This window comes from Lissotriton vulgaris, unplaced genomic scaffold, assembly GCF_964263255.1.
Source record: "Lissotriton vulgaris unplaced genomic scaffold, aLisVul1.2 SCAFFOLD_3182, whole genome shotgun sequence".
NCBI lineage: Eukaryota > Metazoa > Chordata > Amphibia > Caudata > Salamandridae > Lissotriton > Lissotriton vulgaris.
Genome location: NW_028241688.1, coordinates 110,930 through 133,882, shown reverse-complemented (window position 1 = coordinate 133,882; position 22,953 = coordinate 110,930). Strand labels below are relative to the sequence as shown.

Below are 22,953 nucleotides of genomic sequence, written 5' to 3'. Positions count from 1 at the left end.
GCTTTCCTGAAAATCCAAGGGAAACATTTCTAGAGCCTGAGAGCGGAGCCCCTGGAACCTCGTCATGACTGATAGTAGTCCTACTTGCCCCTTATCAATCAAAAACTTTCTGTCTTTCCCTAATACTTGACTGTGCACATAGGGACCCTCTTGATCTACAGGTATCTCGATGAGAGGCAAGCCTACCTCCCTCTCTAGGCTGTTTCATGAATATGGTTGATACTCTGGATACTCTGACTGAGCATACTGGTACATCTGCTGTGTAACATGCTGTGTTGCAGCGATAGGCTGCGGTGCTGGAACTGTCTGTTGTGCATTCTGTGGTGACTGAGAAGTCTGTGAAACTTGTTCTTGTCTAGGCGGACGTGGTCTTTCTTTAGTTTTACCAGTTGCTATGTTGTGTTTCAGAACTGCACACTCGTTTATGAAATGACCTGGCTGTTTACAATAATTGCAAGTCCCTTTAACGGGAGCTGCAGGATGACTGACTTGATTCGGACCCCTCTTCTGACTGTCTTGTGGAACAGATTGTGCAACTAGTACTTTCATTTTCGTGTCTTTCATACGTCTCCTTTCGTGTTCTTGCTCTTCCCTGATTCTGTTCTGGTGATACTGGAGCATCTGTAACATTTGTGACGGGGTACTAGCTTGCCAAGTACTTTCGACTTTCAAAACAGGATTTTTAACTTGTGGACTTGAATTCTCGACTAGTTTGGTAACAAAAAGATGAGGGTATGACTCGCTACTTGTCTTCAAACCACTGTTAATAATAAAACATTTTTCAAATCTAGAATAAAAATCACTAGTATCTTCATCCTGTTTCTGTTTACATGCTGAGATTGCATCCCAATCTTCCTTTTTCGTGGCTAGTAACCTTGGCAAAACTTGTATCAATAACTCGGGCAATTCTTTACATTTGTCCCCAAGACCGGTACCTGGTACTCGTATATTATCTTCAGCTTCTAGAGCTGTCCAATCGATCTTTTTCTCTCCCACCTCCCATTCTTTTTCCTTGAGTTTTTCATATACCCCTGCGGGCAACAGGACCTTTAACATTTTAATAATATCTGGATACGTGTATTCTCCCATACGGAGCATGTCTTTTAATTCTCGATGGAACCCTGCTGGGTCTTTGTCGTGACAGGGAATTAATTTCTTCATCTCTAAGAGTTCCATCTTTGTAATAGGGGTGTAAACAAATACTCGTTGCATTTCACCACCCGGTGTCCTAACTGGGTGTACTTCTCGTAACGGATGCTGTCTATACATGTAAAATGGTTTACTTTCTGGAGGTGAGACATGAACAAAATGCGGATTCAGAAACGTTCGATATTTGTGGCGCTGTTCTAGAATGACACTAATTAAATCGGTACCTAAACCTTTCCATCTATACTGGAGTAACTCGTTCAGGACATCATGTAACGGACCTGGATCAGAATGCTGACCCTCATACAGTGTAATGAGGTGCTGGATCATATACATACCCACCAGTCGCTGCTCGGCTGGGGGCAGTTTCAGAAACATTTGTGCCACTATTTCATCTGGAAAAGTGGTAGAATCAGTAGCCCACCGGACTGCTGATTGGGCTAGTTATAGTTCATGCATGGTACTAAGTTCACTATAACCGATACGTGATTTCAGAATGTGATCGGTAGCTTGAAATACTTGTTCAAGATTCTCTTGTTCTAGTGCTGGAAGATGAAAAACTTTCTTGTGTTCCAGGCGTGAATGTCGGTCTAGAAGTCTAGATTTACCTACATACGCTATTCTGGTGGTATTCTCGTCTTCTACCTCTTCAGTAGGAGAGTCGTCTTCTTTCTCGGACACTTGTGCTGCTTTACGTTGCTCGTGTAACCTCATTATTTCCTTACGAATTTTCTTGTACATACTCTCTATACTACTGAGTGTCTTGTGTCTTCCCTCGGCTATATGATCACTCCACTTTGTCAGAACTCTCATTTCGATCGGATCTTTAGTCGGACAATCTTGTTCCCTTATTAAACAATTGATTAAAAACTTTAATAGCATGAGCTGAATCTCAGCTTTCCTTTGAGACATGATTTCGCCAATACTTTCTGGATCGTCTCCTGTACGGATGAAACAATATATTCTGTCTAGATCTTCTTTCATATTCGGTAGGGTGTCCAAATACTCGGTCACCCGTCTTACACGCAATGAATATATAACCATATTATCATCGCCTGGGACTGGATCATAACGCATTCGGTAAGAGCTCGTCTGATATCTGCAACGGACTGATATTTGGGCGTACGCTGTAACGCACGTTCATGTAACTCGACTAACGTTACACGTTTGTGTGGCGGCGGGGTACCAGGAGGACCTCCCCCCGCGGCCCCTAAACTAGAATCGTCGACTGATACTCTTCGTGCTGGCAGAGTGACTGATGTAACGGGTACTTGTACTACGGGCTGGACCGGGGGTACCGTAACAGGTGCTGTAACAGGTGCCCCGGTGGCTGGAGGAACAGGAATTACATTATTTACAGGAGCTGGCGGAACAGGATTTGCATATTCTGGGACTGTGTCGTCCAAATAGGACGAGAAAAAAATATCAGCTGCGGTCGGTTTGTGACGTAGCTTAATCGGAACTAATGGCGGTGGAAAATTACATGGTGCTTCCGGGGTTGCTTTTGGCAAGCCCTCGGCAAGAAGAGAATACATACCCTTAATGAGGGCATTTCTCTGTCTGTCTGACTGTTCGGCTTTTACTCGTTCACCTACTTCGATTAATTCCCTTTCTTGGGCTCTTTCTGAGGATTCTCTACTTAATTCTGACTTTCTGATTTCTTTTTCGGTTTTTTTATGAGATTCTTTCCGCCATAACTCGATGGACTCTTTCTGGGACTGTCTGGCTTTCTTTTTCCATAATGCTTCTTCTACTCGCATGATGCACTCGGCATCCCAGGTACCTGATACGGGCCATCTATACTTTTCTTCTAATTCTTTGGTGTACTCCACCCATAAGTCTAGATATAATATGGCACTTATGCCATGCTTATGATACATAAAATGACCTGGACTGTCCCTAGGCGGGACAGGAACTGCTTCCTCGAGCAGACCTTTTCTGGTTTTTAACTGACGTAATTTCGTGAACAGAGGCATAACTTAGACTGGAATCTGGACACAATACAATACACGATAAACACAATAATAACTGAAAACAAATCACTCATACCACGACATTGAAAACACATGAAATAACATTTATAATAACGGTTCGGACAGAATACTACCTGAAATACTGAAAACAGAACACATGAATTTCTCGAGAACAGAACTTACTGGAACAGAAACTTACTAGAATGACTAGATGCACTGCTAAAACAGTACGAAACTTACCGGTCCCATAAAGAGACACGTCAGGACCCGCGCCCACCTAAGTGAACACTTCGTGTTGGATTTGCGTACCCAAACCCACGGACCAGAGACAAATTAATTGACCCTGTCTAGATACTACCCCAGCAACGGTACTCACCGGGCAGCAAGAACGGAAGGCCTCGGACTGGACTGGACTGCTACGACGACGGACGGACGAACTTCGGACTTCAGTTACAGGTGGGCCTCCGGATACCTCGGACCTTGGACTCTCGGCTTGGGCTCTGGTCGGGTCTCGCCGCGTTCCTCCACCGCCTCGTCTGGACGCTGGACCGCAACCTCCGTCTCCTCCGTGGGCCTGAGGGATACTTGAAGCAGAAATATCTGCACGTGCACGGTATGGTTCCGTCACGGCTGCAGAGGATCAGGGGGCCTGCGTGGCTTCTCCGGCACGTGGGGAAAGGGCAGGTCCCTATTCGGGCGCCATTATGTGGTATATAAATAAATTATTACCGGATCTATTTTTGACTATAATCAATAAACAGGTAGCTCAATAAATAAGAGTCAAGATTCGAGGTAGTTGGAGTTGACAGGCTTTAATCAAGCATAAAGGACAGGAACAGGACAGCCTGTACGGGAATAGGATGGCAGGGCCCGACAGCTGTCGGGGCAGGATCTGGGAATTGGCTAGCAAACTTTAATATCCGTGCACAATATTTATAGTTAAACAAAATACATTGCATTCAATACATTAGGCGTAGCGGTAGGCGGGGTTTGTAGCAGTCGCGAAAGATAAGGGCAACATGATGTAACAAGAAGGCGTGTACAGGGCGTATACATAGACATGTGATGTAAACGTAACAGAATATGTCATAAAAGGGGCGGAAACATGGAGGGGGCTACCTGAGCAGCTGGGACCTCTAACCTAGTGGTGCGCGCAAACTGACAATGACGTGTTACTAGGGAGAACTGGGGGCTATGACTTCTGCACTAGAAGAGGAGACTAAAGTCTGGAGTGTCAGAGCGACATGTACCCAGGCATATCTAGTATCTAGTGTTTAGAGTACATGTTGATAGAATCCAAAAGTTATCAGAGTAAAGGCTAAAAGACATTAAGACTGGTGCATGCATAATTCTACATGTAGTGCGTGTGCGAGGAATATTCTATGAATATTAATACAGTATTTCTCTTACATGGAGACATAAAGGCTAGACCATGACGGAAACTATTGATGCGATTCAGTAGCTTAGGAATGCAGAGAAGGAGGGCTGAACTGATAACTAGAAACATAACATACTCTTGGCAGACTGGGAGGCAGAGCCAGGCCGAGCCGGGCACTGCGAGGCATGAAAGTAAGCTAAGGGTCAGGGATACAGGTGGGGGCTGTATCGCTCCTCGGAGAGGGTTCAGGAAACAGGAGCTGAATCTGAGTCCGGGCCCTTTTGAGGCCTAGAAACGGGGATAATTCAATGAATTAACGTGCACACTGTGAAATGTGACAACGTAGCTTTGCATAGGCCTAATATTCGTTGTATTCACGAGGACTGGAAACTGACATACTAGAGATGGACACAACTGTAATTGCGTCTTTAATCGATCAGAGGGGAATACATGCATATCGATCATGCACATATGACATAAGATGGGGAACACGTAGGCACATACAACATGGCAAAATTTACTTTTCCACAAGTTATTTATGATTAATGGTGAGTATTTTGGTGTTGGGTAGCGTTTGTGAGACAGTTTTTCTATAGGGGCGCTGGATCAATTTCTTGGTAGCAGAGTTACGGTTGCTATGGTAACTGTCATGCTACATGGTAATTACATAGGATCGATGTTTAACATATGTTGAGTATGTTCAGTTGTTATATGTAGTCGAAAGGTTTTTTCCAGCAGTGTGAAAATTCCTGGTTTTGTACCAGTACAAGAGTAGTGTAACAGGTGAAGTTGCACGGAGCATTTGTTTTGTTTCAAAATAGTGGTATTGTCATATATCACTAGTGTTGTGGACGTACAGCACAAGTTTAGGGATCCTAGGTGTGTAAGGTAAAATGTATAGTGAGGATTGTCTATGAAATTCTAGCTTTGAGTATAGGGACTTGGTGCCTGTTTTAAAACTCACTGTGAAAAGAGTAGTAGATTTTATCCAAGCTTGAGTGAAGGGTAAGGAAGCATCGTCTATCTTACTGGCGTATGTGGTTTTCTTTGGTTGGTTAAAGTCCTGCCAAGATTCATATATACATGGTTAGGGATCTTTTCCGTATGAATGTGCGTAAATGATTCAGTAATATTCGATCGAGTCAAACTTTGAATTGTCACTTCATGTGCATTCAGAGGGAAACAAATTTGTTATTACCTGTGAAGGGTAGAGTAAGGCAACTTACTTTATTAACGAATTTAAATATTCTGTGAGAATAGCGTCGTCTATTCCACGCAAAAGAATATCTGAGTGACTGTAAAAGCTATCACTTTATTTTAGCAAAACAGACAAATGGTTTGTTTTTTCTGAGTTACTAATTGATTTTCATTGAAAAAGTTTTGTTAAAATGGCGCTGTGAAAATATTTTGTAAAGGAGGGGTGTGCTCAAGGAGCGAGAGACGAGAAGCTGCAGCGGCAGTGTACGTCACAGGGTCCGCGCTGTGATTGGCTAGCATACGTCACAGCAAGTGCACAGATTGGCTCACGTGACTAAGACGAGCTGACAGCTGAGTGGCTCATCCTGAAAGCAGTAATCCTATTGGTTGAGCAAGGTGGTGACGTAGCTTAACCTGATTGGCTTGTTGGTGTGTTTCGCGCACTGATTGGTTGGTTTTGCAGAACAACCAGGAAACATTTACGATCTATTCTAAAGTAAGCGGAATCGTTTCAAAACATGGATTATTATTATATTAAGCAGAAAAAGAAACTCTCATGGTTTCAGAAATTGAAAAATAAATGGAAACCTGACAAGAAAATTGAAACGCGAGGTGGAAGATTACTTCATAAGTATAAAACACCTGCAGCTTATATGGAGGGTGAATATGGTTATCATACTTGTCTATGGTTTGAAAATTGGATGGATTATACAAAGAATGATGGTGTTTTATCATGGCGGGAACATGGTTCCTTTAACATTAAGGTTATGAAACATTTAAAAGACAAGATGATGACACTTGAACCAAAGCCTAGACCTACACAATTTGAGGCATTAGTTGAATGGGAGGATGAGATGTTTGAATTGGAACGAGAGAAAAAAGGCATAACAAGAGGTACCAGATTAGACATAAATAGGGAAACTCATGAGGATAGAATGCGTCGATGGAGACGTGGCGCATGTGATGGTTTATATCCAGCAAGAACTGGTGAAAAAATTACTCAAAACAATGTTCGAAAGAAAAATAATAATGCTGAAGATAGTGAATTAGAAGATCCAGTCTTAGAAGAAATGTATATTACTAATCAGAGATAGTCTCCTTATCAACCAGTTTGTTCATTTTCTTCTCCGAGAGTTCCTCCAGGAACTACTACTCCAAGTGCACCTCCTAGAGAAATTGTTGATGAGGCATCACCCAGATTAAATACGAGTAATGCAAAAACTCCTGAAAGAGTAGAAATAAGATCTAGCTCCAGTATATCTGGAGAAAACAGAAATTATGCTGAAACTCCAGTTCGTAGAAATGAAATACCGAGAAATGTTATGAGGACAGAAAGATGTGAGGAAATGCCAAATACTTCAGAATATTTTCGAACAAAAGATGAATTAATATAGCAATTAACTAAAAGCATGGAAGCAGTAACGGTACCAGTAACAATTGGACCTGTTCAACCAGTGTTCGTTCAAAGAGAAATTAGACACACAGCTCTGACTATTCCATTAAATGCAGAAATTCAGAAAGCGGCTGAAAAATTTTATTCAGATTTATCAGAAATTCACCAAGAGAAAACAATGATGCCTGACTTAACTTTTAATCAAAGCTTTTCGAATAAAACTCCATCAGGTGCAGAATATGATTCTAGTACTCCGGTAAAGAGTGCAAATAAAATAGGAGGCGCTAGGGGGCGCACAGCGGAATGGCTGTGTAAAACCACAGCTCCGCCGGACGTCCGACATCCATCCACAGAACACACCGCTAACCTGGCCAAACACGTCAAACAAACACTGATTTATGGAGCGGAACACACCGTGCTTCTGATGTGGTGAAGAGCGCTTGATAAACGGGACGGCAGCTGGAGATAGCTGAAGATTTCCTCGCGGGTGAGAGCGATGATCAAGATGGCGGCCGCCCGATGATTTGACTGCTCGGGTCCCTGGCCGCAGTCACAGTCGCATCACAGTCCAGCTGAGCGGAAAGGGTGCGAGTAAGATACATCCCTGACTCGGTGCTCATCGTGACCTGGAGGAGGCAAAATGGCGGCGCCCAGACCGATGAGGATCGACTAGCTCCGACCGAGCGCACATGAACTAGTGACTTGCTGCTGCAGCTGCGGCTCTCAGGAGCGGTGAGTCGCCCTTTGCGCCCTCTCATTCCTGCGCTGATTTTAGTGCTGTGCGCTACCACCAGCGCATTCGTTCTCCACTGCCCGGAAGAGGGAGCCCATTATTGAGGCGCGAGGGAGCGCGAAACTGACTATCCTGGACGCGCGCGCGCCTCACGGAGATAGCGCTGTCCAAGAACACCTGCAGAAGCGTCGGCATCCCACGGAGTGGCGCGAGGGTGCATAAAACAGTAAGCATGAGGCACTGTGGGGAATGATATCGCCAAGTGGGGAGCACTTTGATGGCGGCATACTCGGCGCGTCACTCAGATGAGCTCTGGCCGGTGTAACGATCAAGGACTGAACCTGCTTATCACCATAGTGCCCGGAAAACCAAAGTGCAGCTTTCATTACGTGTGCCCTAATACTGCGCGTTCGCGCATTTCCATCGCGACCGGGTGTCCCAGCGGAGCCGTCCTTCCCGCGCCTCGGGGCTCCGTGGGAGTGGTGCACTGGCCACGATCTTCGGCGAAGGCTGAGGGGGAGTAGGTGGGCCGCCACTCCGCTGTGCATCAGAGTTCGCACCCTTCAGCCCTACCCAGCAAGAACATTCCTAGCCAAGACGGGGACGCCCACTACACTACCGAGATCCACACGGCAAACCACCAAAGCCCAGCTGATATTGCGAGGTGTAATGGGGAGACCTGATAAACAGCAACCGAAGTTAAGCTTTGAATCAAAGAAGCCAACAAAAAACGCGGAGGCTATGGCGGAGGGCGGAGGTCAGCCTGCAGCGTCAGCAAGCAACAACATGGAGAAGATTCTTCTCGCCATACAGTCGAACCTACAGGATATCAATGGCAAGCTCGATCATCTGACTTGTAGAATGGATGGCATGGCAGACAAACTCGAAAAACATGGGGAGAGGCTAGAGGCGGCCGAGGCGCGGATTTCGGAGGTTGAGGACGAATCCAGAACAACCACAGCGAAGTGCAGTGGAATGGACAGAGTCCTCGCAGTGATACGTGCCAAGGAGGAAGAGTTGGAAGCGCGCTCTCGGCGAAATAACGTGCGCATCACGGGAGTTCCGGAATCAACCAATACTGGGCGCATGGAACTCTACGTTGAACAACTGTGCAAGGATTTATTCGGAGCAGAGGCTCTGTCTTCAGTTTTCATTGTCGAGAGAGCTCATAGGTCCCTCGCGCCGCGGCCTCCCCCGGGCGCGACTCCCAGGCCCATTGTCACGCGCATTTTAAACTATCATGACAGGGACACCATTCTCCGTCTTGCGCGTGAGAAGGGGCAAATAACGCACCAAGGGAACAAGCTGGAATTTTACCCAGATCACACGATTGCCGTTCAACAGGCTCGGAAGGAATTTGCTACAGCAAAAGCGAAACTACGTGAATTAAACATCGTCTACGCCATGTTATATCCGGCCAGGCTCAGGGTAACATGGGATGGGAAACCTGTCATTTTGTCGAACCCTAAAGCAGCAATGGAGTTTGTCAAAAACGCCAGGAAACAGGCGAACAAGGTATCCCGAGATGACCAAAATGCGGATTCTGACTGAGATGGTAATGTATCACAACGCTTACTCCCTACTAGGCACTCCCTGCTTGCTACTCAGACAGGGTGTGTCCATCACCGCCGTTGATTGCTTATGGTCTTTCACTCTAGTGCCGCGACAAGGCACTCATGTGCGATAGACATTGTTGCTGAGCTAGTACTTTACAATAACTTTACTCCGAGCTCTGCTTATTCCGTGGCACTCTGGCTGTTGTTTTTCCTGACAATGTACCTGTGGCCCCATCAGTTCTTTCTTGTGCCTTATACTGTGTCGCCAGGACTTCTATTTATGCAAAGTTTCAAATGTACATATGGTAGCCGTTCAGCTGCCCACTCTCCTCCTGTATTGCTTTTCTCCGGTCATATGGGAGAAGTCTAAATGCTTGCCAATGTATTATTTCCTGATCCCGCTGCCTCCCGACTGCCCTTGCTAGGATGGGTTGTGTTGCATGGACCCAGATATGCTGTTATTACTCTGCTGGCTGCTTTCTGTCTATGCTGATCCGCCCATCCTTTTGCCTGGTCTCACAGGGTAGATCCCCCCCGACCTATGCCATGATCCGGTATGTGCCTACCCCCTCTTTTAGGAGGTTGTGATCCACTACACGGCTTTTGGGACTACCAACCCCATATAGGCGTACTTGTCTAACTTCGGATCACTTCCCTACTTCTGTGCTGTTGCAGTTGACTCTGTTACTAGGGTCATTAGTAAACACTTGAACTATAGTGGTAGACACACAGTTAACTTGTGTTTTATTGGCTAGTCATGTCGTAGAGGGCGCGACCTGGCCGCAATCAATAATGAGATCACTGGGGGGGGGGGGGGGGGGAGATGGGATGGATGTTCCTGGTGACTGCCTAGTGAGACTAGCGAATGGGCGACATTTGTATTGCTATATGCAGTGTTATTGGCTAGAATTTCAATGCATTAGAGACGTCCACACCCGTGCATTCGGGTGTTGAGCTGTGCCCCCTGTGGTCCTCCATAAGGGTGTTCCCCGCAAAGTTACTTGGGATGGGGAACTCATTTTGTCCTCGTTGTTTTTGGGGTAATTGTTCCTGGGGAAGATGGCATCGGCAGGTTTGGGGTGCTGAAGTGGGTGGGGGTGGGTGGACGGGATGTTTTGATTATGTTTTGAGACCGATTGCTCTGAAACACAATTATAATGTTATTTTGTCACTTGTGTGCTCCTTGTACATGAACCGACGCGGCCAGTTCCTCTTGCACTACATACTATTACGCTGTTTGTTTTCGGTATCGTCTACCATGCTACTACAAAGTTATGGCTACTGTGAACAATAATAGACACAGAACAAAATTATGCCTCCTCACTTGGAATGTCAGGGGGTTCTCAAAGCCAAAAAAGATTAGACAGATATTCTCTTACTTGACAAGGTGGGATGTCGATATCGCATTGATACAAGAAACCCACATCGCTCCTCACTCAAAATGTACACTGGGTGCTCGTTGGGCCGAAGCTTCTTACACATCACACTACTCGTCCTATTCCAGAGGGGTAATTACCCTAATACGGAAAGGTATGCATTTTGAGCATTTGGGGACGACTAGTGATCCCGAGGGTAGATTCCCCATCGTTAATGGCATACTACGTGGCCAAAAGGTTGCACTACTAAATGTATATGGTCCTAACGTAGACGCTCCAGAATTCATTCGGGATCTGTGGGGTCGACTTCAAAAGTTTCGGGGTGCACACATCCTTTGTGGGGGGGACTGGAATATAGCTTTGGATGACGATCTAGACAGGTCGCCAAACTCGCACGAACCGCACAAACACGCTAGGCTCCAGCTACACCACTTAATGCACGATCTTGCGCTCACGGACATCTGGAGGCATAAGTTCCCGGTCACCGCTGGTGCAACACACATATCACCGGTACACAACAGTTGGTCGCGCCTAGATTACTGGCTCGCCTCGACTGACATCGCACTTTGGACCACAGATATACGGGTGCTGCCCAGAACACTTTCCGATCACAACCCTGTCCTGCTTTCCATAACTATCCCGAACTATACTCCGCCTCCCTTCCAATGGAGATTCAACTCTAGAGCTTTGACAGACTCAAATTATGACCATACTATGCACACGGCCATCGTAGACTACTTCCAGCTGAATGAGCCATCTTCAGATGACCCTTGCTTACTCTGGGAAGCTTTTAAAGCCACGATTCGTGGAGTTTGTATCAGCACCACAGTAGGCATACTGAGAGATATACGACACCAGATCAATGGGCGAGAAAAGCGAATGAGGGAACTAGAAAAGGCTTTTGAAGCCTCGCAGGACGTCTCCTTATTGAGCGAACTGCGCTTGTTGCACACAGAACATAGCTCTTATGTGGAAGATGAAATCAAATACTTAGACAAACGCTACTCTGCTAAAGCTTTTGGGGAGGGTGGAAGACCTGGAGGAATCCTAGCTTCTAAAATCTGCGAGGGCAGAAAGCGCAATTCAATCCTACGAGTACGGTCCACTGACGGGGACTGTAAGACACAGGCCACCGACATATTGTCCTGTTTCGTTGACGCATATAGCGCACTCTATACTTCCCGCTCTATTGCATCCCCGGATGAAATATACAGCTACCTGGAGGACGTGGCCATAGCCTGGCTATCAGACTCTCAGAGGGAGCACCTGGCCGCCCCCATTACAATCGAGGAGGTCACGGACATAATTAAATCTCTACCCAACAACAAATCCCCTGGGCCAGACGGCTACACCAATGAGTTTTACAAACATTACGTGGACATTCCGGCTCCGCATTTAGTGGCGATGTTCGGTGCGGCGTTCGATCAGGGAGAGTTGCCGCCCACTCTCAGGGAAGCTGTGATCATCACATTGTTAAAACCACACAAAGACCCCGAACTCTGCGATTCATACAGGCCCCTATCGCTTATAAACGCCGACTCTAAAATCCTTGCCAAAATCCTAGCTGTTAGACTCACCCCCTTAATGACTAACTTAGTGCTTCCTGACCAATCAGGGTTTATCCCCACTCGCTCCACAGCACACAATACGAGGACACTATTCGCATTATCCCACTACCTGCAGCCTTCCACGAAGGCCGTGGCTATCATGTTGGACGCCGCAAAGACGTTCGATTCAGTTGAATGGAGCTATCTCATCACCATATTGCACAGAATGGGCTTTCCTAAAAGGTTCGTGCAATGGGTGAGATTACTCTACACCAACCCTGGCGCCAGAGTGCGTGTGAATGGCTACGTATCCAACGGTTTCCCTATAGGGCGTGGTACGAGACAGGGCTGCCCCCTGTCCCCCCTATTATTTGCCCTCGCCCTCGAACCACTTGCATGTCGTATCAGACAGGAATACAAGTCCTCGGCACTGCGGTTTACTGATAGACCCCTGCACATATCATTGTACGCAGATGACATGCTCTTGTATGTGCGAGATCCGGCCACAAATCTCAATCCGCTACTTAGGGAGTACGTGAAGTTCGAGGGCCACTCCGGGCTTGCCATTAACTGGTCAAAATCATACATTATCCCATTGACTGATATGGCTGAACCTATCCACACGGACTACCCGCTGGTCTGGCAAACAGACCCAGTTCGCTATTTGGGGATCATGTTTCATAGAGACCCGGAGGTGGTGATTAGGGAAAACTATGGTACTGTCATTTCCACGCTGGAAGATAAAATCCGGCGCTGGGACAACTCCCTCTATCCCTGGCAGATCGCATAGCGATTGTCAAAATGAATGTCTTGCCCAAACTCCTGTACCTGTTCAACAACATCCCAATCCCTCCCCCGGCCGAGGTATTCCGTCGCATAAAAACACTCACGCTGCAGCTCATATGGGCAGGTAAACAGGCGCGTATAGATCTACAGACTTTGACGCTCCCATATATCAAGGGGGGCTTTGGTGTTCCGGATTTTTTATTATATTACCTTTGCGCGCAAGCCCAATTTGCTACTTTCTGGTTTCACGAGGTCCCCTACCTCACGCACACAGCAATAGAAAAAGATGATGCGGCGCCAGTACCCCTCATGTCCATACTCACGCATAAACGCCAGCCTCTCCACTCCCAGGATATCAATCCGGTGGATGCCACCATTAAAGCATGGAACAAATTAGCTCATCTAACGCATACAGCACCTTTGTTTGCCCCTTCCCTGCCGTTGGCACATCACCAAGCTCTGTCGGTCACAGGGGAATCGGTGGGCATGACTATGCTACAACGAGTGGGCATATCCACGCTTGGCGATTTATTCTGTGAGGGGGTCTTTATCGAATTAGATGACATGACATATATACAGAATAAGTCCCCGCTCTTCATATTTACATACTACAGACTGAAGCGGGCATTAAGGGAACACTACCCCACTTTCCCACAGGAACCAGACACTCTTGCTCCCCTACAACTCATGATTGAATCCTCTAACACCTCCCATATGGTATCCAGGCTGTACTCCTCAGCTCAGGCTGACTTACCTTACTCCACGGACAGAGCCAAAGGGCGTTGGGACATGGTCCTTGACGACCCGCTCACTGAACAGGAATGGCAGCGGGCATGCGCACTGACCCAGGTCCTTACCCCTAATGGCAATCTCCGCATTATACACTTTAAATTCTTGCACCAAGCATACTATACCCCGGCTCGCATGCACAAATATGGATTATCAGATGTTGACCAGTGTAAGCGATGCGGGAGGGAGGGGGCAGACTTCTTATATCTGGCCTGGTCATGCATAGCGATCCAGAACTACTGGTGCAAGGTCTTCATTACGTTGTCCGCCATGCTGGGCTCTGAAGTGCTGTGTTCTATAAGAGTGGGGCTTCTGGGAATAACGGCCCAATTCAAGGCCATTAAACGTAAATTCTGTGTTATTGCATTGCTGCTGGCCAAGAGACAAGTAGCTCAATGTTGGAATAGCTCCAAGAAACCAACTATAGCTAGATGGCTGGGGGACATGGCCAGCTGTAGAGATAGGCTCAGGACCTATGAGGAGGATCTGCCAGCGAAGTCCAGACCAAAAGACTTTTGGAGTTTTCTCACTGACTTTCTAGTTACAGGACAGGCTGAGGAGGAAGATCAAGGGGTCCCCGAGCTGTCGCCTGGGTGATGTGACTTTACTGATTGCCGTCATTCATGTGTGCACTGGTCCTGGTGCGCGTCGTTGTTTTGTGAATTGCACTAATCTTTCTTTTCTTTCAGAGGTAATGGTCTCCAGTTTAATGTTGTACCAGGTTCTGCTGGTTGTGGCCTAGGTTGCCTTTCAACAGATTTAAAAAATAACACATAAATACCGTTACAAGACCCAACTGTATGTTTTACACTGCCGCCCCGACTGCGTGTATCTATGTATAAAACGCTTTCGTTGAAGCTTCCACTCTCGCAGCCGGCCCCAGGGTTGTAGGCTACAGGCTGTGTGATGTTTTGACTTTGTAACAATAAAGGTCTTGGAAAAAAAAAATAGAAAAAAAAAAAAAAAAAGAGTGCAAATAAAATAGATTTAACGCAAACCCCAAAAAGCACAGAAATTAAATTACTTGATGTTGTAAAACTGAAAGCGGCTTTAGAAGAACTAATTATTGGCACAATTGGACCAGACAATTTAAAGCAATATCAGGATGATGAATTATTGTTTATTTGCAAAAGCATACAATGGAAAACGAAAACAAAGTATGATCAATTAGAGGAATTAGCTGCTGAATTAAAAATTGATTTGAGAAGACAGAAACATTTGGGAAAAAGGTACAGAGTGGATTTCTCTGAAAAAGACATTGAAAGCATGAATACCAATGGAAGAATAATTCAAATAAAAGAATTAATTGTGTTCCTAAAAAGATTGGGTGAATTAAGTAAATGGAGAGTCAAATGGACAAAGAAAAGAGAAGAAGAAAGGAGAGATAGAGGAGAGGTAGCTAGTCAGTTTCCAATGAGAGAAATTGCTGGTGGTGGATATGTGCCTGTTCCTTGGACAAGGCAGGATATTTTATTGTTCACCAATGATTTCCCTCGGCTGAGAGAAAAGCCTGTGGAATGGTATCGACAGGTAGACAGATTTATTAAGGTGTCAAAAGTTCTGTGGATTGATCTTGATGGATTCTGTGACATTGTTGTCCCATCGGATCTTTGGACAGAATGTAAAATTTCTGTAAGTTGGCCCAAAGAAGAACCTCCTCGAGATAGAATAACTGGTGAACCATCAAAAGATGTTATGGATCTCTATGACAAAGTAATTGTGTGGTTGAAAAACAAGATTGCCCCAAAAGAAGTTCATTGGGTTAAAATAGACAGAACAAATCAAGAGCCAAAAGAATCAGTACATTCATTTTATGAAAGGTTATTGTTGGTTTTTAAACAATACAGTGGCTATGAAAAATTAAGTGAAAAGGACATGAGCCACTTTATATACAGGTTTGTTTATGGCTTAAGACCTGAAATTGATGATATGATTAGGAACGGAATAGTTGGTTGGCAATCATTATCAGTTGATGATATTTTGAGAAAAGCAAAATATTGTAGTGACGAGATAGATGCAAAGCAAAAGAAGCTAAAGGAAAAGGCAATGTGGGCACAGGCGAAGGTAGCTGAACAGCAAATAGCAACCGTAGAAAATAAAAATGTAAATCAGAATCAAGGAAAATGTAAGGGTAATAAGCCTAGATTGATGTGTAATATTGAAGAACTAAAACAAAGACTCCCATGTTTTAATTGCGGCGAAATTGGACACTGGAAGCGCGAATGTAAAAAGCCACCCAGAAATTTTAAAAATGCATCATTAAATCCGCAGATGCAGAATGAGGTAAATCTGAAGCAACCGCTACAGCAACAGCTACAGCGACAGGTAGTGAATCAGCAGAGTCAGATTCCACAACCGCCACTTCAAAATTGTGTGAATGTGCAGAGATACAATTCAGAGCCGGGATTCTGTGGAGGTGAACAGGTAAACAGATCGTAAAGAGTGAATGTGCAAAATGTTTCTCAACAATATTTGTTGAATGAAAATGGAGGGAGTGGTTCTGATGATTACTTATGACGGTGCCCGAGAGTGGGGGAAGAGTGTGTGCTTGGAGCCACACTTGAGGCAGATCAATCGGGTCCATTTGTAAATGGTAAAGTGAATGATGTAGAGATCACTTTTCTTGTGGACACTGGTGCTACCCGTTCTACTGTTAGATCAGTGGAAATAGAAAACCTGCCATTCTCTGGGGATACCATCCAAGTAGTTGGTGTAGCTAATCAGCAAATCAAAACATATTTAACAGAACCTGTTAAAGTTGAAATAGGTAAATTCAAAGACAAACACAGATTTGTAGTTTGTAACAGCAGTCCTGTGAACTTGCTAGGAAGGGACATATTGTGCAAGATGAACTGCAAAATATATTGCTCACCTGTATAGAGGTTCAAACTTTAGAAGAAGATGGGCTTTACAAATTAACAATGTTAATGGTTGAAGCAGAGGAAAGTAAATTATTTCCTGCATTTGATAAAGAAAATCTTCCAGAAGAATTAAAAGAAACAGTTAATGCTAAAATTTGGGATTTGACAGGAAGTGAAATGGGTTTGATGAAAAATGTGGATCCAGTTAAAATTACAGTAAAGCAAGAAATAGATTTTCCAAACATTCCTCAGTATAAAATGAAAGCAGAGACTATTGAAGGTGTTATACCTGTAATTGAAAAATTCATTAAGCAAGGTGTGTTAAAAGAAATTGAGAGTAGCCCATGTAATTCACCGATTATGGGTATCAAAAAGCCAAACGGAACTTACAGGATTGTTCAAGACCTGAGAAAGGTTAATCAGATAGTTGTTCCTTGTTGCCCAGTTGTTCCAAACCCAGCTGTAATTCTTTATCAGATTCCGCATGATGCAGAGTGGAGAGGAACAGACAAAGGGTCGCATTGATTTGCAGGATACGCCCCTTCCAGATGTGGATGGTGAATTGTGGGTTGATGGGTCTTGCCTGAAGCTACCAGATGGTACGAGTTCAGCCGCACATTCTAGAACGGGTCTTACCCCCTATGAGGTGGTATTTGGACGGCCAATGAATATTTGGGGAGTTCCGAAACCAAGCTCTGTATATGATGTACCTTGTGTTTTAATGAATGACTATTTGGCACAATTAACTGATAGCTTGGGTTCTATTCATCAACAGGTTCGAGAAGCGCTCCCTGATAAATCCCAAGGTGAAGGCCATGAACTCCGTCCTGGCGATTTCGTGATGGTGAAAACCTTCGAGAGGTCAAGCAGTCTGGAACCGAGGTGGCGTGGACCAGAACAGGTACTCCTCGCCACGAGAACGGCAGTTCGTGTTACCAACAAGAGGAATTGGATGCATAGCATCCACTGCCGGAAGGTCTTGTGGAACCTGCTGTACTGACCGATCATCGAGACATTCTGAGTACGGAGAAAGGCCCTGCTGTATCACCTGGCGGATCTGAGGAGTTCTTCCCGGACCAAACAACTCCTGGAGCAACGCGATATAATTTGAGATCAAGAAAGTGATTCCTATAGTTTTTGTTGCGAGACTGGTTGAGCAACCGCTCTGGGTAGTGGAAACGGAAAGCCAATATGACAAGGGAGGGGGATCAGCCCTGCATAGTGTAGTGACACCTGTCTTGATCTGTGGTGAAGAAACCAACGTCTGCCCAGGGTAAAGAGCTCATTGACTATTTTGTTTTTTCTATTTTTTAGTTTGAAGATGACTCTTGTGACTATGAATACTACTAAGAAAAAGATTTTAGGAGTATTAAGTGTTTTTGTTGTTTTGACGATTATAGCAGTGATCACTTGGTCCATTGAGATAGTGACTCCTACTTGTGGGTTTCTGGTGGTTCCTACTACTCCTATTCCGGAAGAGCACCAGCATTTCACTCTTCCTTATCACGAGTATAAGCATCGAGAGTCTTACTTGAATAACACATTTGTTCAGATGCTCCACCACACTCACAACGCTACGAACACTACAAATTGCTGGATATGTGGAATGCTTCCGGCTCATCAGAAGAAATGTGGAACACCGTTTATTCCACTTCCTTTTTCGCATAATGGTTCTTCTCGAGCCTGGTACACTCTTCTCTTTTCAAACAGAAAACCTGCAGTAGGTGGACTTCTCTTTCGCTTGAATAAAGAGTGTTATCAAGATGAACATGGATATCCCCAAGCGAATGGAACTATATGCGAATGGGAAGAATACCGACCGGACAATGCTTGTACGCCTTATGTTTTCACCCACACAAGAGACTCTACTACGAGCAATGAATCTGTAATTACTGTAACACGGACTAAAGCGAATTTATGTGTACAAAGTAGTGGACGAATTCCAGTTGGGTCTAGCGACTGTGTTGTTGTATTAAATATGGATGGAATAAATGACACTACTTTTCTAGCGTCACATAACACATATTTAGTATGTGGAAGTTATGGATATCACAGATTACCTGTAGGGTGGTCTGGCACATGTTATGTCTCTTTCTTATTACCCCCTGTTTTTCTGGCACCTGCTTTGTATCATCGAGATTTTAAACTGTTTAGAAATATTTCTATGAATCGCTATAAACGGACAATATGAATTGATGATGTGGACCAAACCGACACTAGCTTGCAACAATATGTTGATTTCAATTTAGGATTATTTTCATTTGTGGGTGCCGCATTAAACAGTAGGAAAATACGATGGTTGACTAGAGTTGTGGAAGCTGTCACTAATGAAACTGCTGTAGCTCTAGGAAATATTACAGAGGAGTTGCAAGTTGCTAGAATTGTATCTCTTCAAAACAGGATGGTTCTAGATGTAATGTTAGCAGATAGAGGAGGAGCATGTAAAATCATCGGAAGTAGTTGTTGTGTATTTATCCCTGACAACTCGCCTTCTGTATATGAAGCAATTCTTAAGCTACATAAAATCGCTTCTGATATTCATGAGAAAAATGGCACCTGGACTTTTGCTGGATGGTTTTGGGCTTTAGTTTCCGCTTGGGGTTGGAAATTACTGACTGTTCTATGCATTGCAATTGCAGTGATTTTCACTTGTTGTATGTGTATCCATTGTGGCCCAATGCTATGTTCTATGTGTATAACCGCCTGTATACCATCTAGAAGAAATGCCGCGAAAGCACAACAGACATTGGATAAAGAAGTGACCAATATAATGTGCATAGATATACGAGATGAATGCACAGATTACCCCAATGAGCATATGTCTTTAGCTAACGCTAAAAGGGTCGTCTGTTGTATATAAAACAGCGATTAGGTTGAGCATTAGCGAAAGACATCTTGGTTTTTCTGTTATCTTGACGTTTGTTATGGCATCCATTTTGAATCCGTGGCAGCCATTTTGTCTGCCACATGCTACCTCGTGTCGACCATGTGCATTGTCCTACCTTTCTGATCATGGCTTTTGAATCTGATTGGCAACAGGTTATTAATAGCATCTCTGTGTTTTCTGCTGACCGTTAGGGTCCACATCTGCAAATGGTTTCATTGTATGATTAAAAACAGTAATACAAATCACACACTATGAGTGTGGGAAATCCAGATTCCACATTATCCGGAGCCAGAATCAAAGCTCTGTGTTCTGCCAGCTGCGCTGTGCAGTCTCGCAGTGACTGCAAGTAGGTTTTCTCATGATGGACTTCTCCATCCCACATGCACCCTTTTATGATGGCGCACGCTACTAAAAATGTATGCTTTGTCCCTACGACAGGCTGGGCAGTGCCATCAGTATAGAAGATATAATCATACTGATCAAGAGGCATTACTTCATTAGGCAGAGGACATTCATGTTCGTATTGTAAGAATGCTTGTGTTTGTATTGTAAAGCCAAAGATGTAGTCTACATCTGTTGCGGTGAAAGAGTTGAGCCACTGTATCAATCACGGATGTAAATCTTTTGCATTTGGAATACTGGTCTTTCCCACAGCCTTAAAGGATGGAACTGGAGTCACAACAATTATTTGTTTCCCCTGAGCCAATATTCTCTCTCTCACCACAGCAGTCCGTACCACCGCAAATATTTTTTCTGTTGGTGAAAAACGCATTTCCGCAATGGTACAGAGATGCACTTCATATGCAATTGGTACTGTGTCACATTCATTAAATGTAATGTAGGTGTACCCTGATGCCCCCACGATTCTTCGTATCACTAGGTTTGTCGTGTTTACATGTGTGTGTAAGTGTTTTAAAGCCAGCATGTCAGCTTGAGCTGAGCGTAAAATTTGTATGTGGTCAGTTGTTCAATGTGCACTTGAGATGTCTGCGTGTATTAAGTCATAGATTGGTTTTACCCACTATACATAATATGAAATGTAAGTTCTGCCAAAATGTAGGACTCCCAATATGGACTGAAGTTTATTGGTTTGGTGGTTGAAAGAGCAAACATTTTTCTAGAAAATTTCCGTCACTTGAAAGCTCATATCTCAGAAATAGGAGGTTGAGATGGGCAATTTTTGATTTCTTAAAATAAAATTTGAAGCCCATGTGAGTGGATCCCAAAATAACGCGATCCACTCTTGCCAAGTGTGTAGAAAGGACATCATCTGTCAAATATATGTCTTCCACGCAGGACAACGCCTTGTCATCAAAGTTTGTAAAAGTTTAGTGACCCGTGCTGAAAACAGCCCGGGGCTATTGTTTCACACCTGGGGCAAATGACAGAACTGCCTTTGAGAGCCCAGGGCACTAAATGCAGTCAAATACTTGCTTTCATGCACTATATTTTGGCAGTAAAATCTATTCGATATATCCAGTGTTGTTTTGTAATTTTTGCGCACTATGTTGTTCATTAGTGCTCGCTATGTGTGTTTATTACAGCAAGTGTAGATTTAGCAGTGTTTAGGTGTCTGTGATCTAATACTAGATGGTTTAAATGGTCTGGTTTCATTACTGGAAACAAGGGATTATTCATAGAAGAGGTGGAACTTTCGATAACACCTTGTTATTTAAGTTGTGTGAGAATTTCTCTAACTTGTGCTTTAGCATCATTTTGATGGGTATTGCTTTGAGGCTGTTGGGTTGACTTCACTGGTATTACATGATAAGTGGAATCATAATCCCGCCCCACACGGTTGTTGTCCTATCCTGGAGCTAACGCTAGCGCCCACTCTGTGCCATAAGGATTTTTCACTGATTCTGGAAGGAGGTTGGAAAAAATAGGTAAACTTACCATTTTTCATTTTGGGCAGTCCATCATAAGCTCTGTCGCCAGTCCTTTTCAGCCAAGAGAATGTTGTAGCTGCATGACAAGTTTTCCCAAAAGAGAACCTTTATTGGGCATTGTATATCCCCTTTGATATGGTGCTCCATCTAGTATAAACAATGTGCAATGCTCACTCTTTTAATCAGTGTTTCCACCTAGATACAGTCAGTCAATGCTGCTGCCACCAGAAAATCCATCCAGTTCTTGTGAACTATAGAGACATCTGTTGTGATGTCCTGCATGGTGAAAGCGAATTCTCCTTTCAGAAGCAGTGTCCTCAATATCTTTTATATGCTTCACTTTAATGCCTACCACTTCTTTTTAAATTGAGGCTTGGACTGTTTGGATTTGTCTTCCTTTTTAGGTCTCGCATTTGGCGGCGCATGCGCTACGTGTGCTGTCTCAGCGAGACCTAAAGTAATCTGTATGTTGGCTGAAACTTAGTCTAATTTGTTTTCCTGCTTGTGATTGGTTTACCTGAGGCATTATATTGTGCATTATATGTGCTTTCTGTTGGCTGTTGATCCTCCAGTAACTTCGTGTAGTTCCAAAGCAGCAGCGCCTAAGTACAGTTTTCCTCCGCAACTCGCACTTGTTTTAATTAACTGCAGTGTGCCATTCTTTCTCTTCTACGAGGCATGCACGCTAGTTTAGGACTTGTACCCTGCTTCCATGTAACCTTGGTACATGAACACACTGAGTCCACGCTGACTTCATGCAGACACTAACAGTGACATTTACCAAAGGACAGAGCGTGACTCCGCCTAATGCTGCGTCTGGTAAACACTGCACTGTTGATGGTCACATTGTGCACACTCACCATCGTTATGCCAACAGATATATCCTGCCCATTCAAAGGACTTGTACTCAGGAGTGTTCTGGTTTTTGCTGCCCAGGTACACAGAATGCTGTTCTCATTGTCTAAAATGTCTCATTGGTTTGAGATGGGATATGCACAGACAGTCAGGCCTGCAGCTTCAAAGAGCATGGCATTTTGGCAGTGTGTATGAAAGCGAAGACAGTGTTAAACAAAACCAATACTTATAAATCTTTAACTGAAAGTAATGTATCGAAGGGCAGTCAGGTGTCAGAGCTGCCGACCTTGGAGCTGGGGAGCCAGGTTCAAGTCTCAGCATCGACTCGGCATCCTGTAATTCTGGGCACATCACTTAATCTACCCGTGCCAGCCAACAATAAATGTGTTCTTGTGTAATGCACCAGGTGCTCATGTAAAGCGGTCTAATACCTTGGTGTCGAGTTCGCCCTATATAAAACTGAAAAAAAAAAAGCTGTAAGTAAACAACCAGGGCTCGATTCAGAAATACTTTTCTGTGACTTGTTCTTGGCTTACTCCACCAATCCCAGAGTGATACAGATTTACTCCTGCAATTGAGGCGTAAAT

At 44.4% G+C, this 22,953-nt stretch overlaps 1 protein-coding gene across 1 annotated transcript; it reads right to left on the bottom strand.

Moving 5' to 3' along the window:
- Nucleotides 1-204: 204 nt before the first annotated feature.
- Nucleotides 205-3,122, bottom strand: LOC147670589 (uncharacterized). Its single transcript, XM_086948147.1, has one exon. The coding sequence runs from the start codon at nt 1,522-1,524 to the stop codon at nt 205-207; it is 1,320 nt and encodes a 439-aa protein (XP_086804273.1). The 5' UTR covers nt 1,525-3,122.
- Between the last annotated feature and the right edge of the window lie 19,831 nt (nt 3,123-22,953).

What these genes read in the sequence shown, in the direction of transcription:
- LOC147670589 (XM_086948147.1), bottom strand. Translation starts at nt 1,524, where the DNA reads ATGTTTCTGAAACTGCCCCCAGCCGAGCAGCGACTGGTGGGTATGTAT.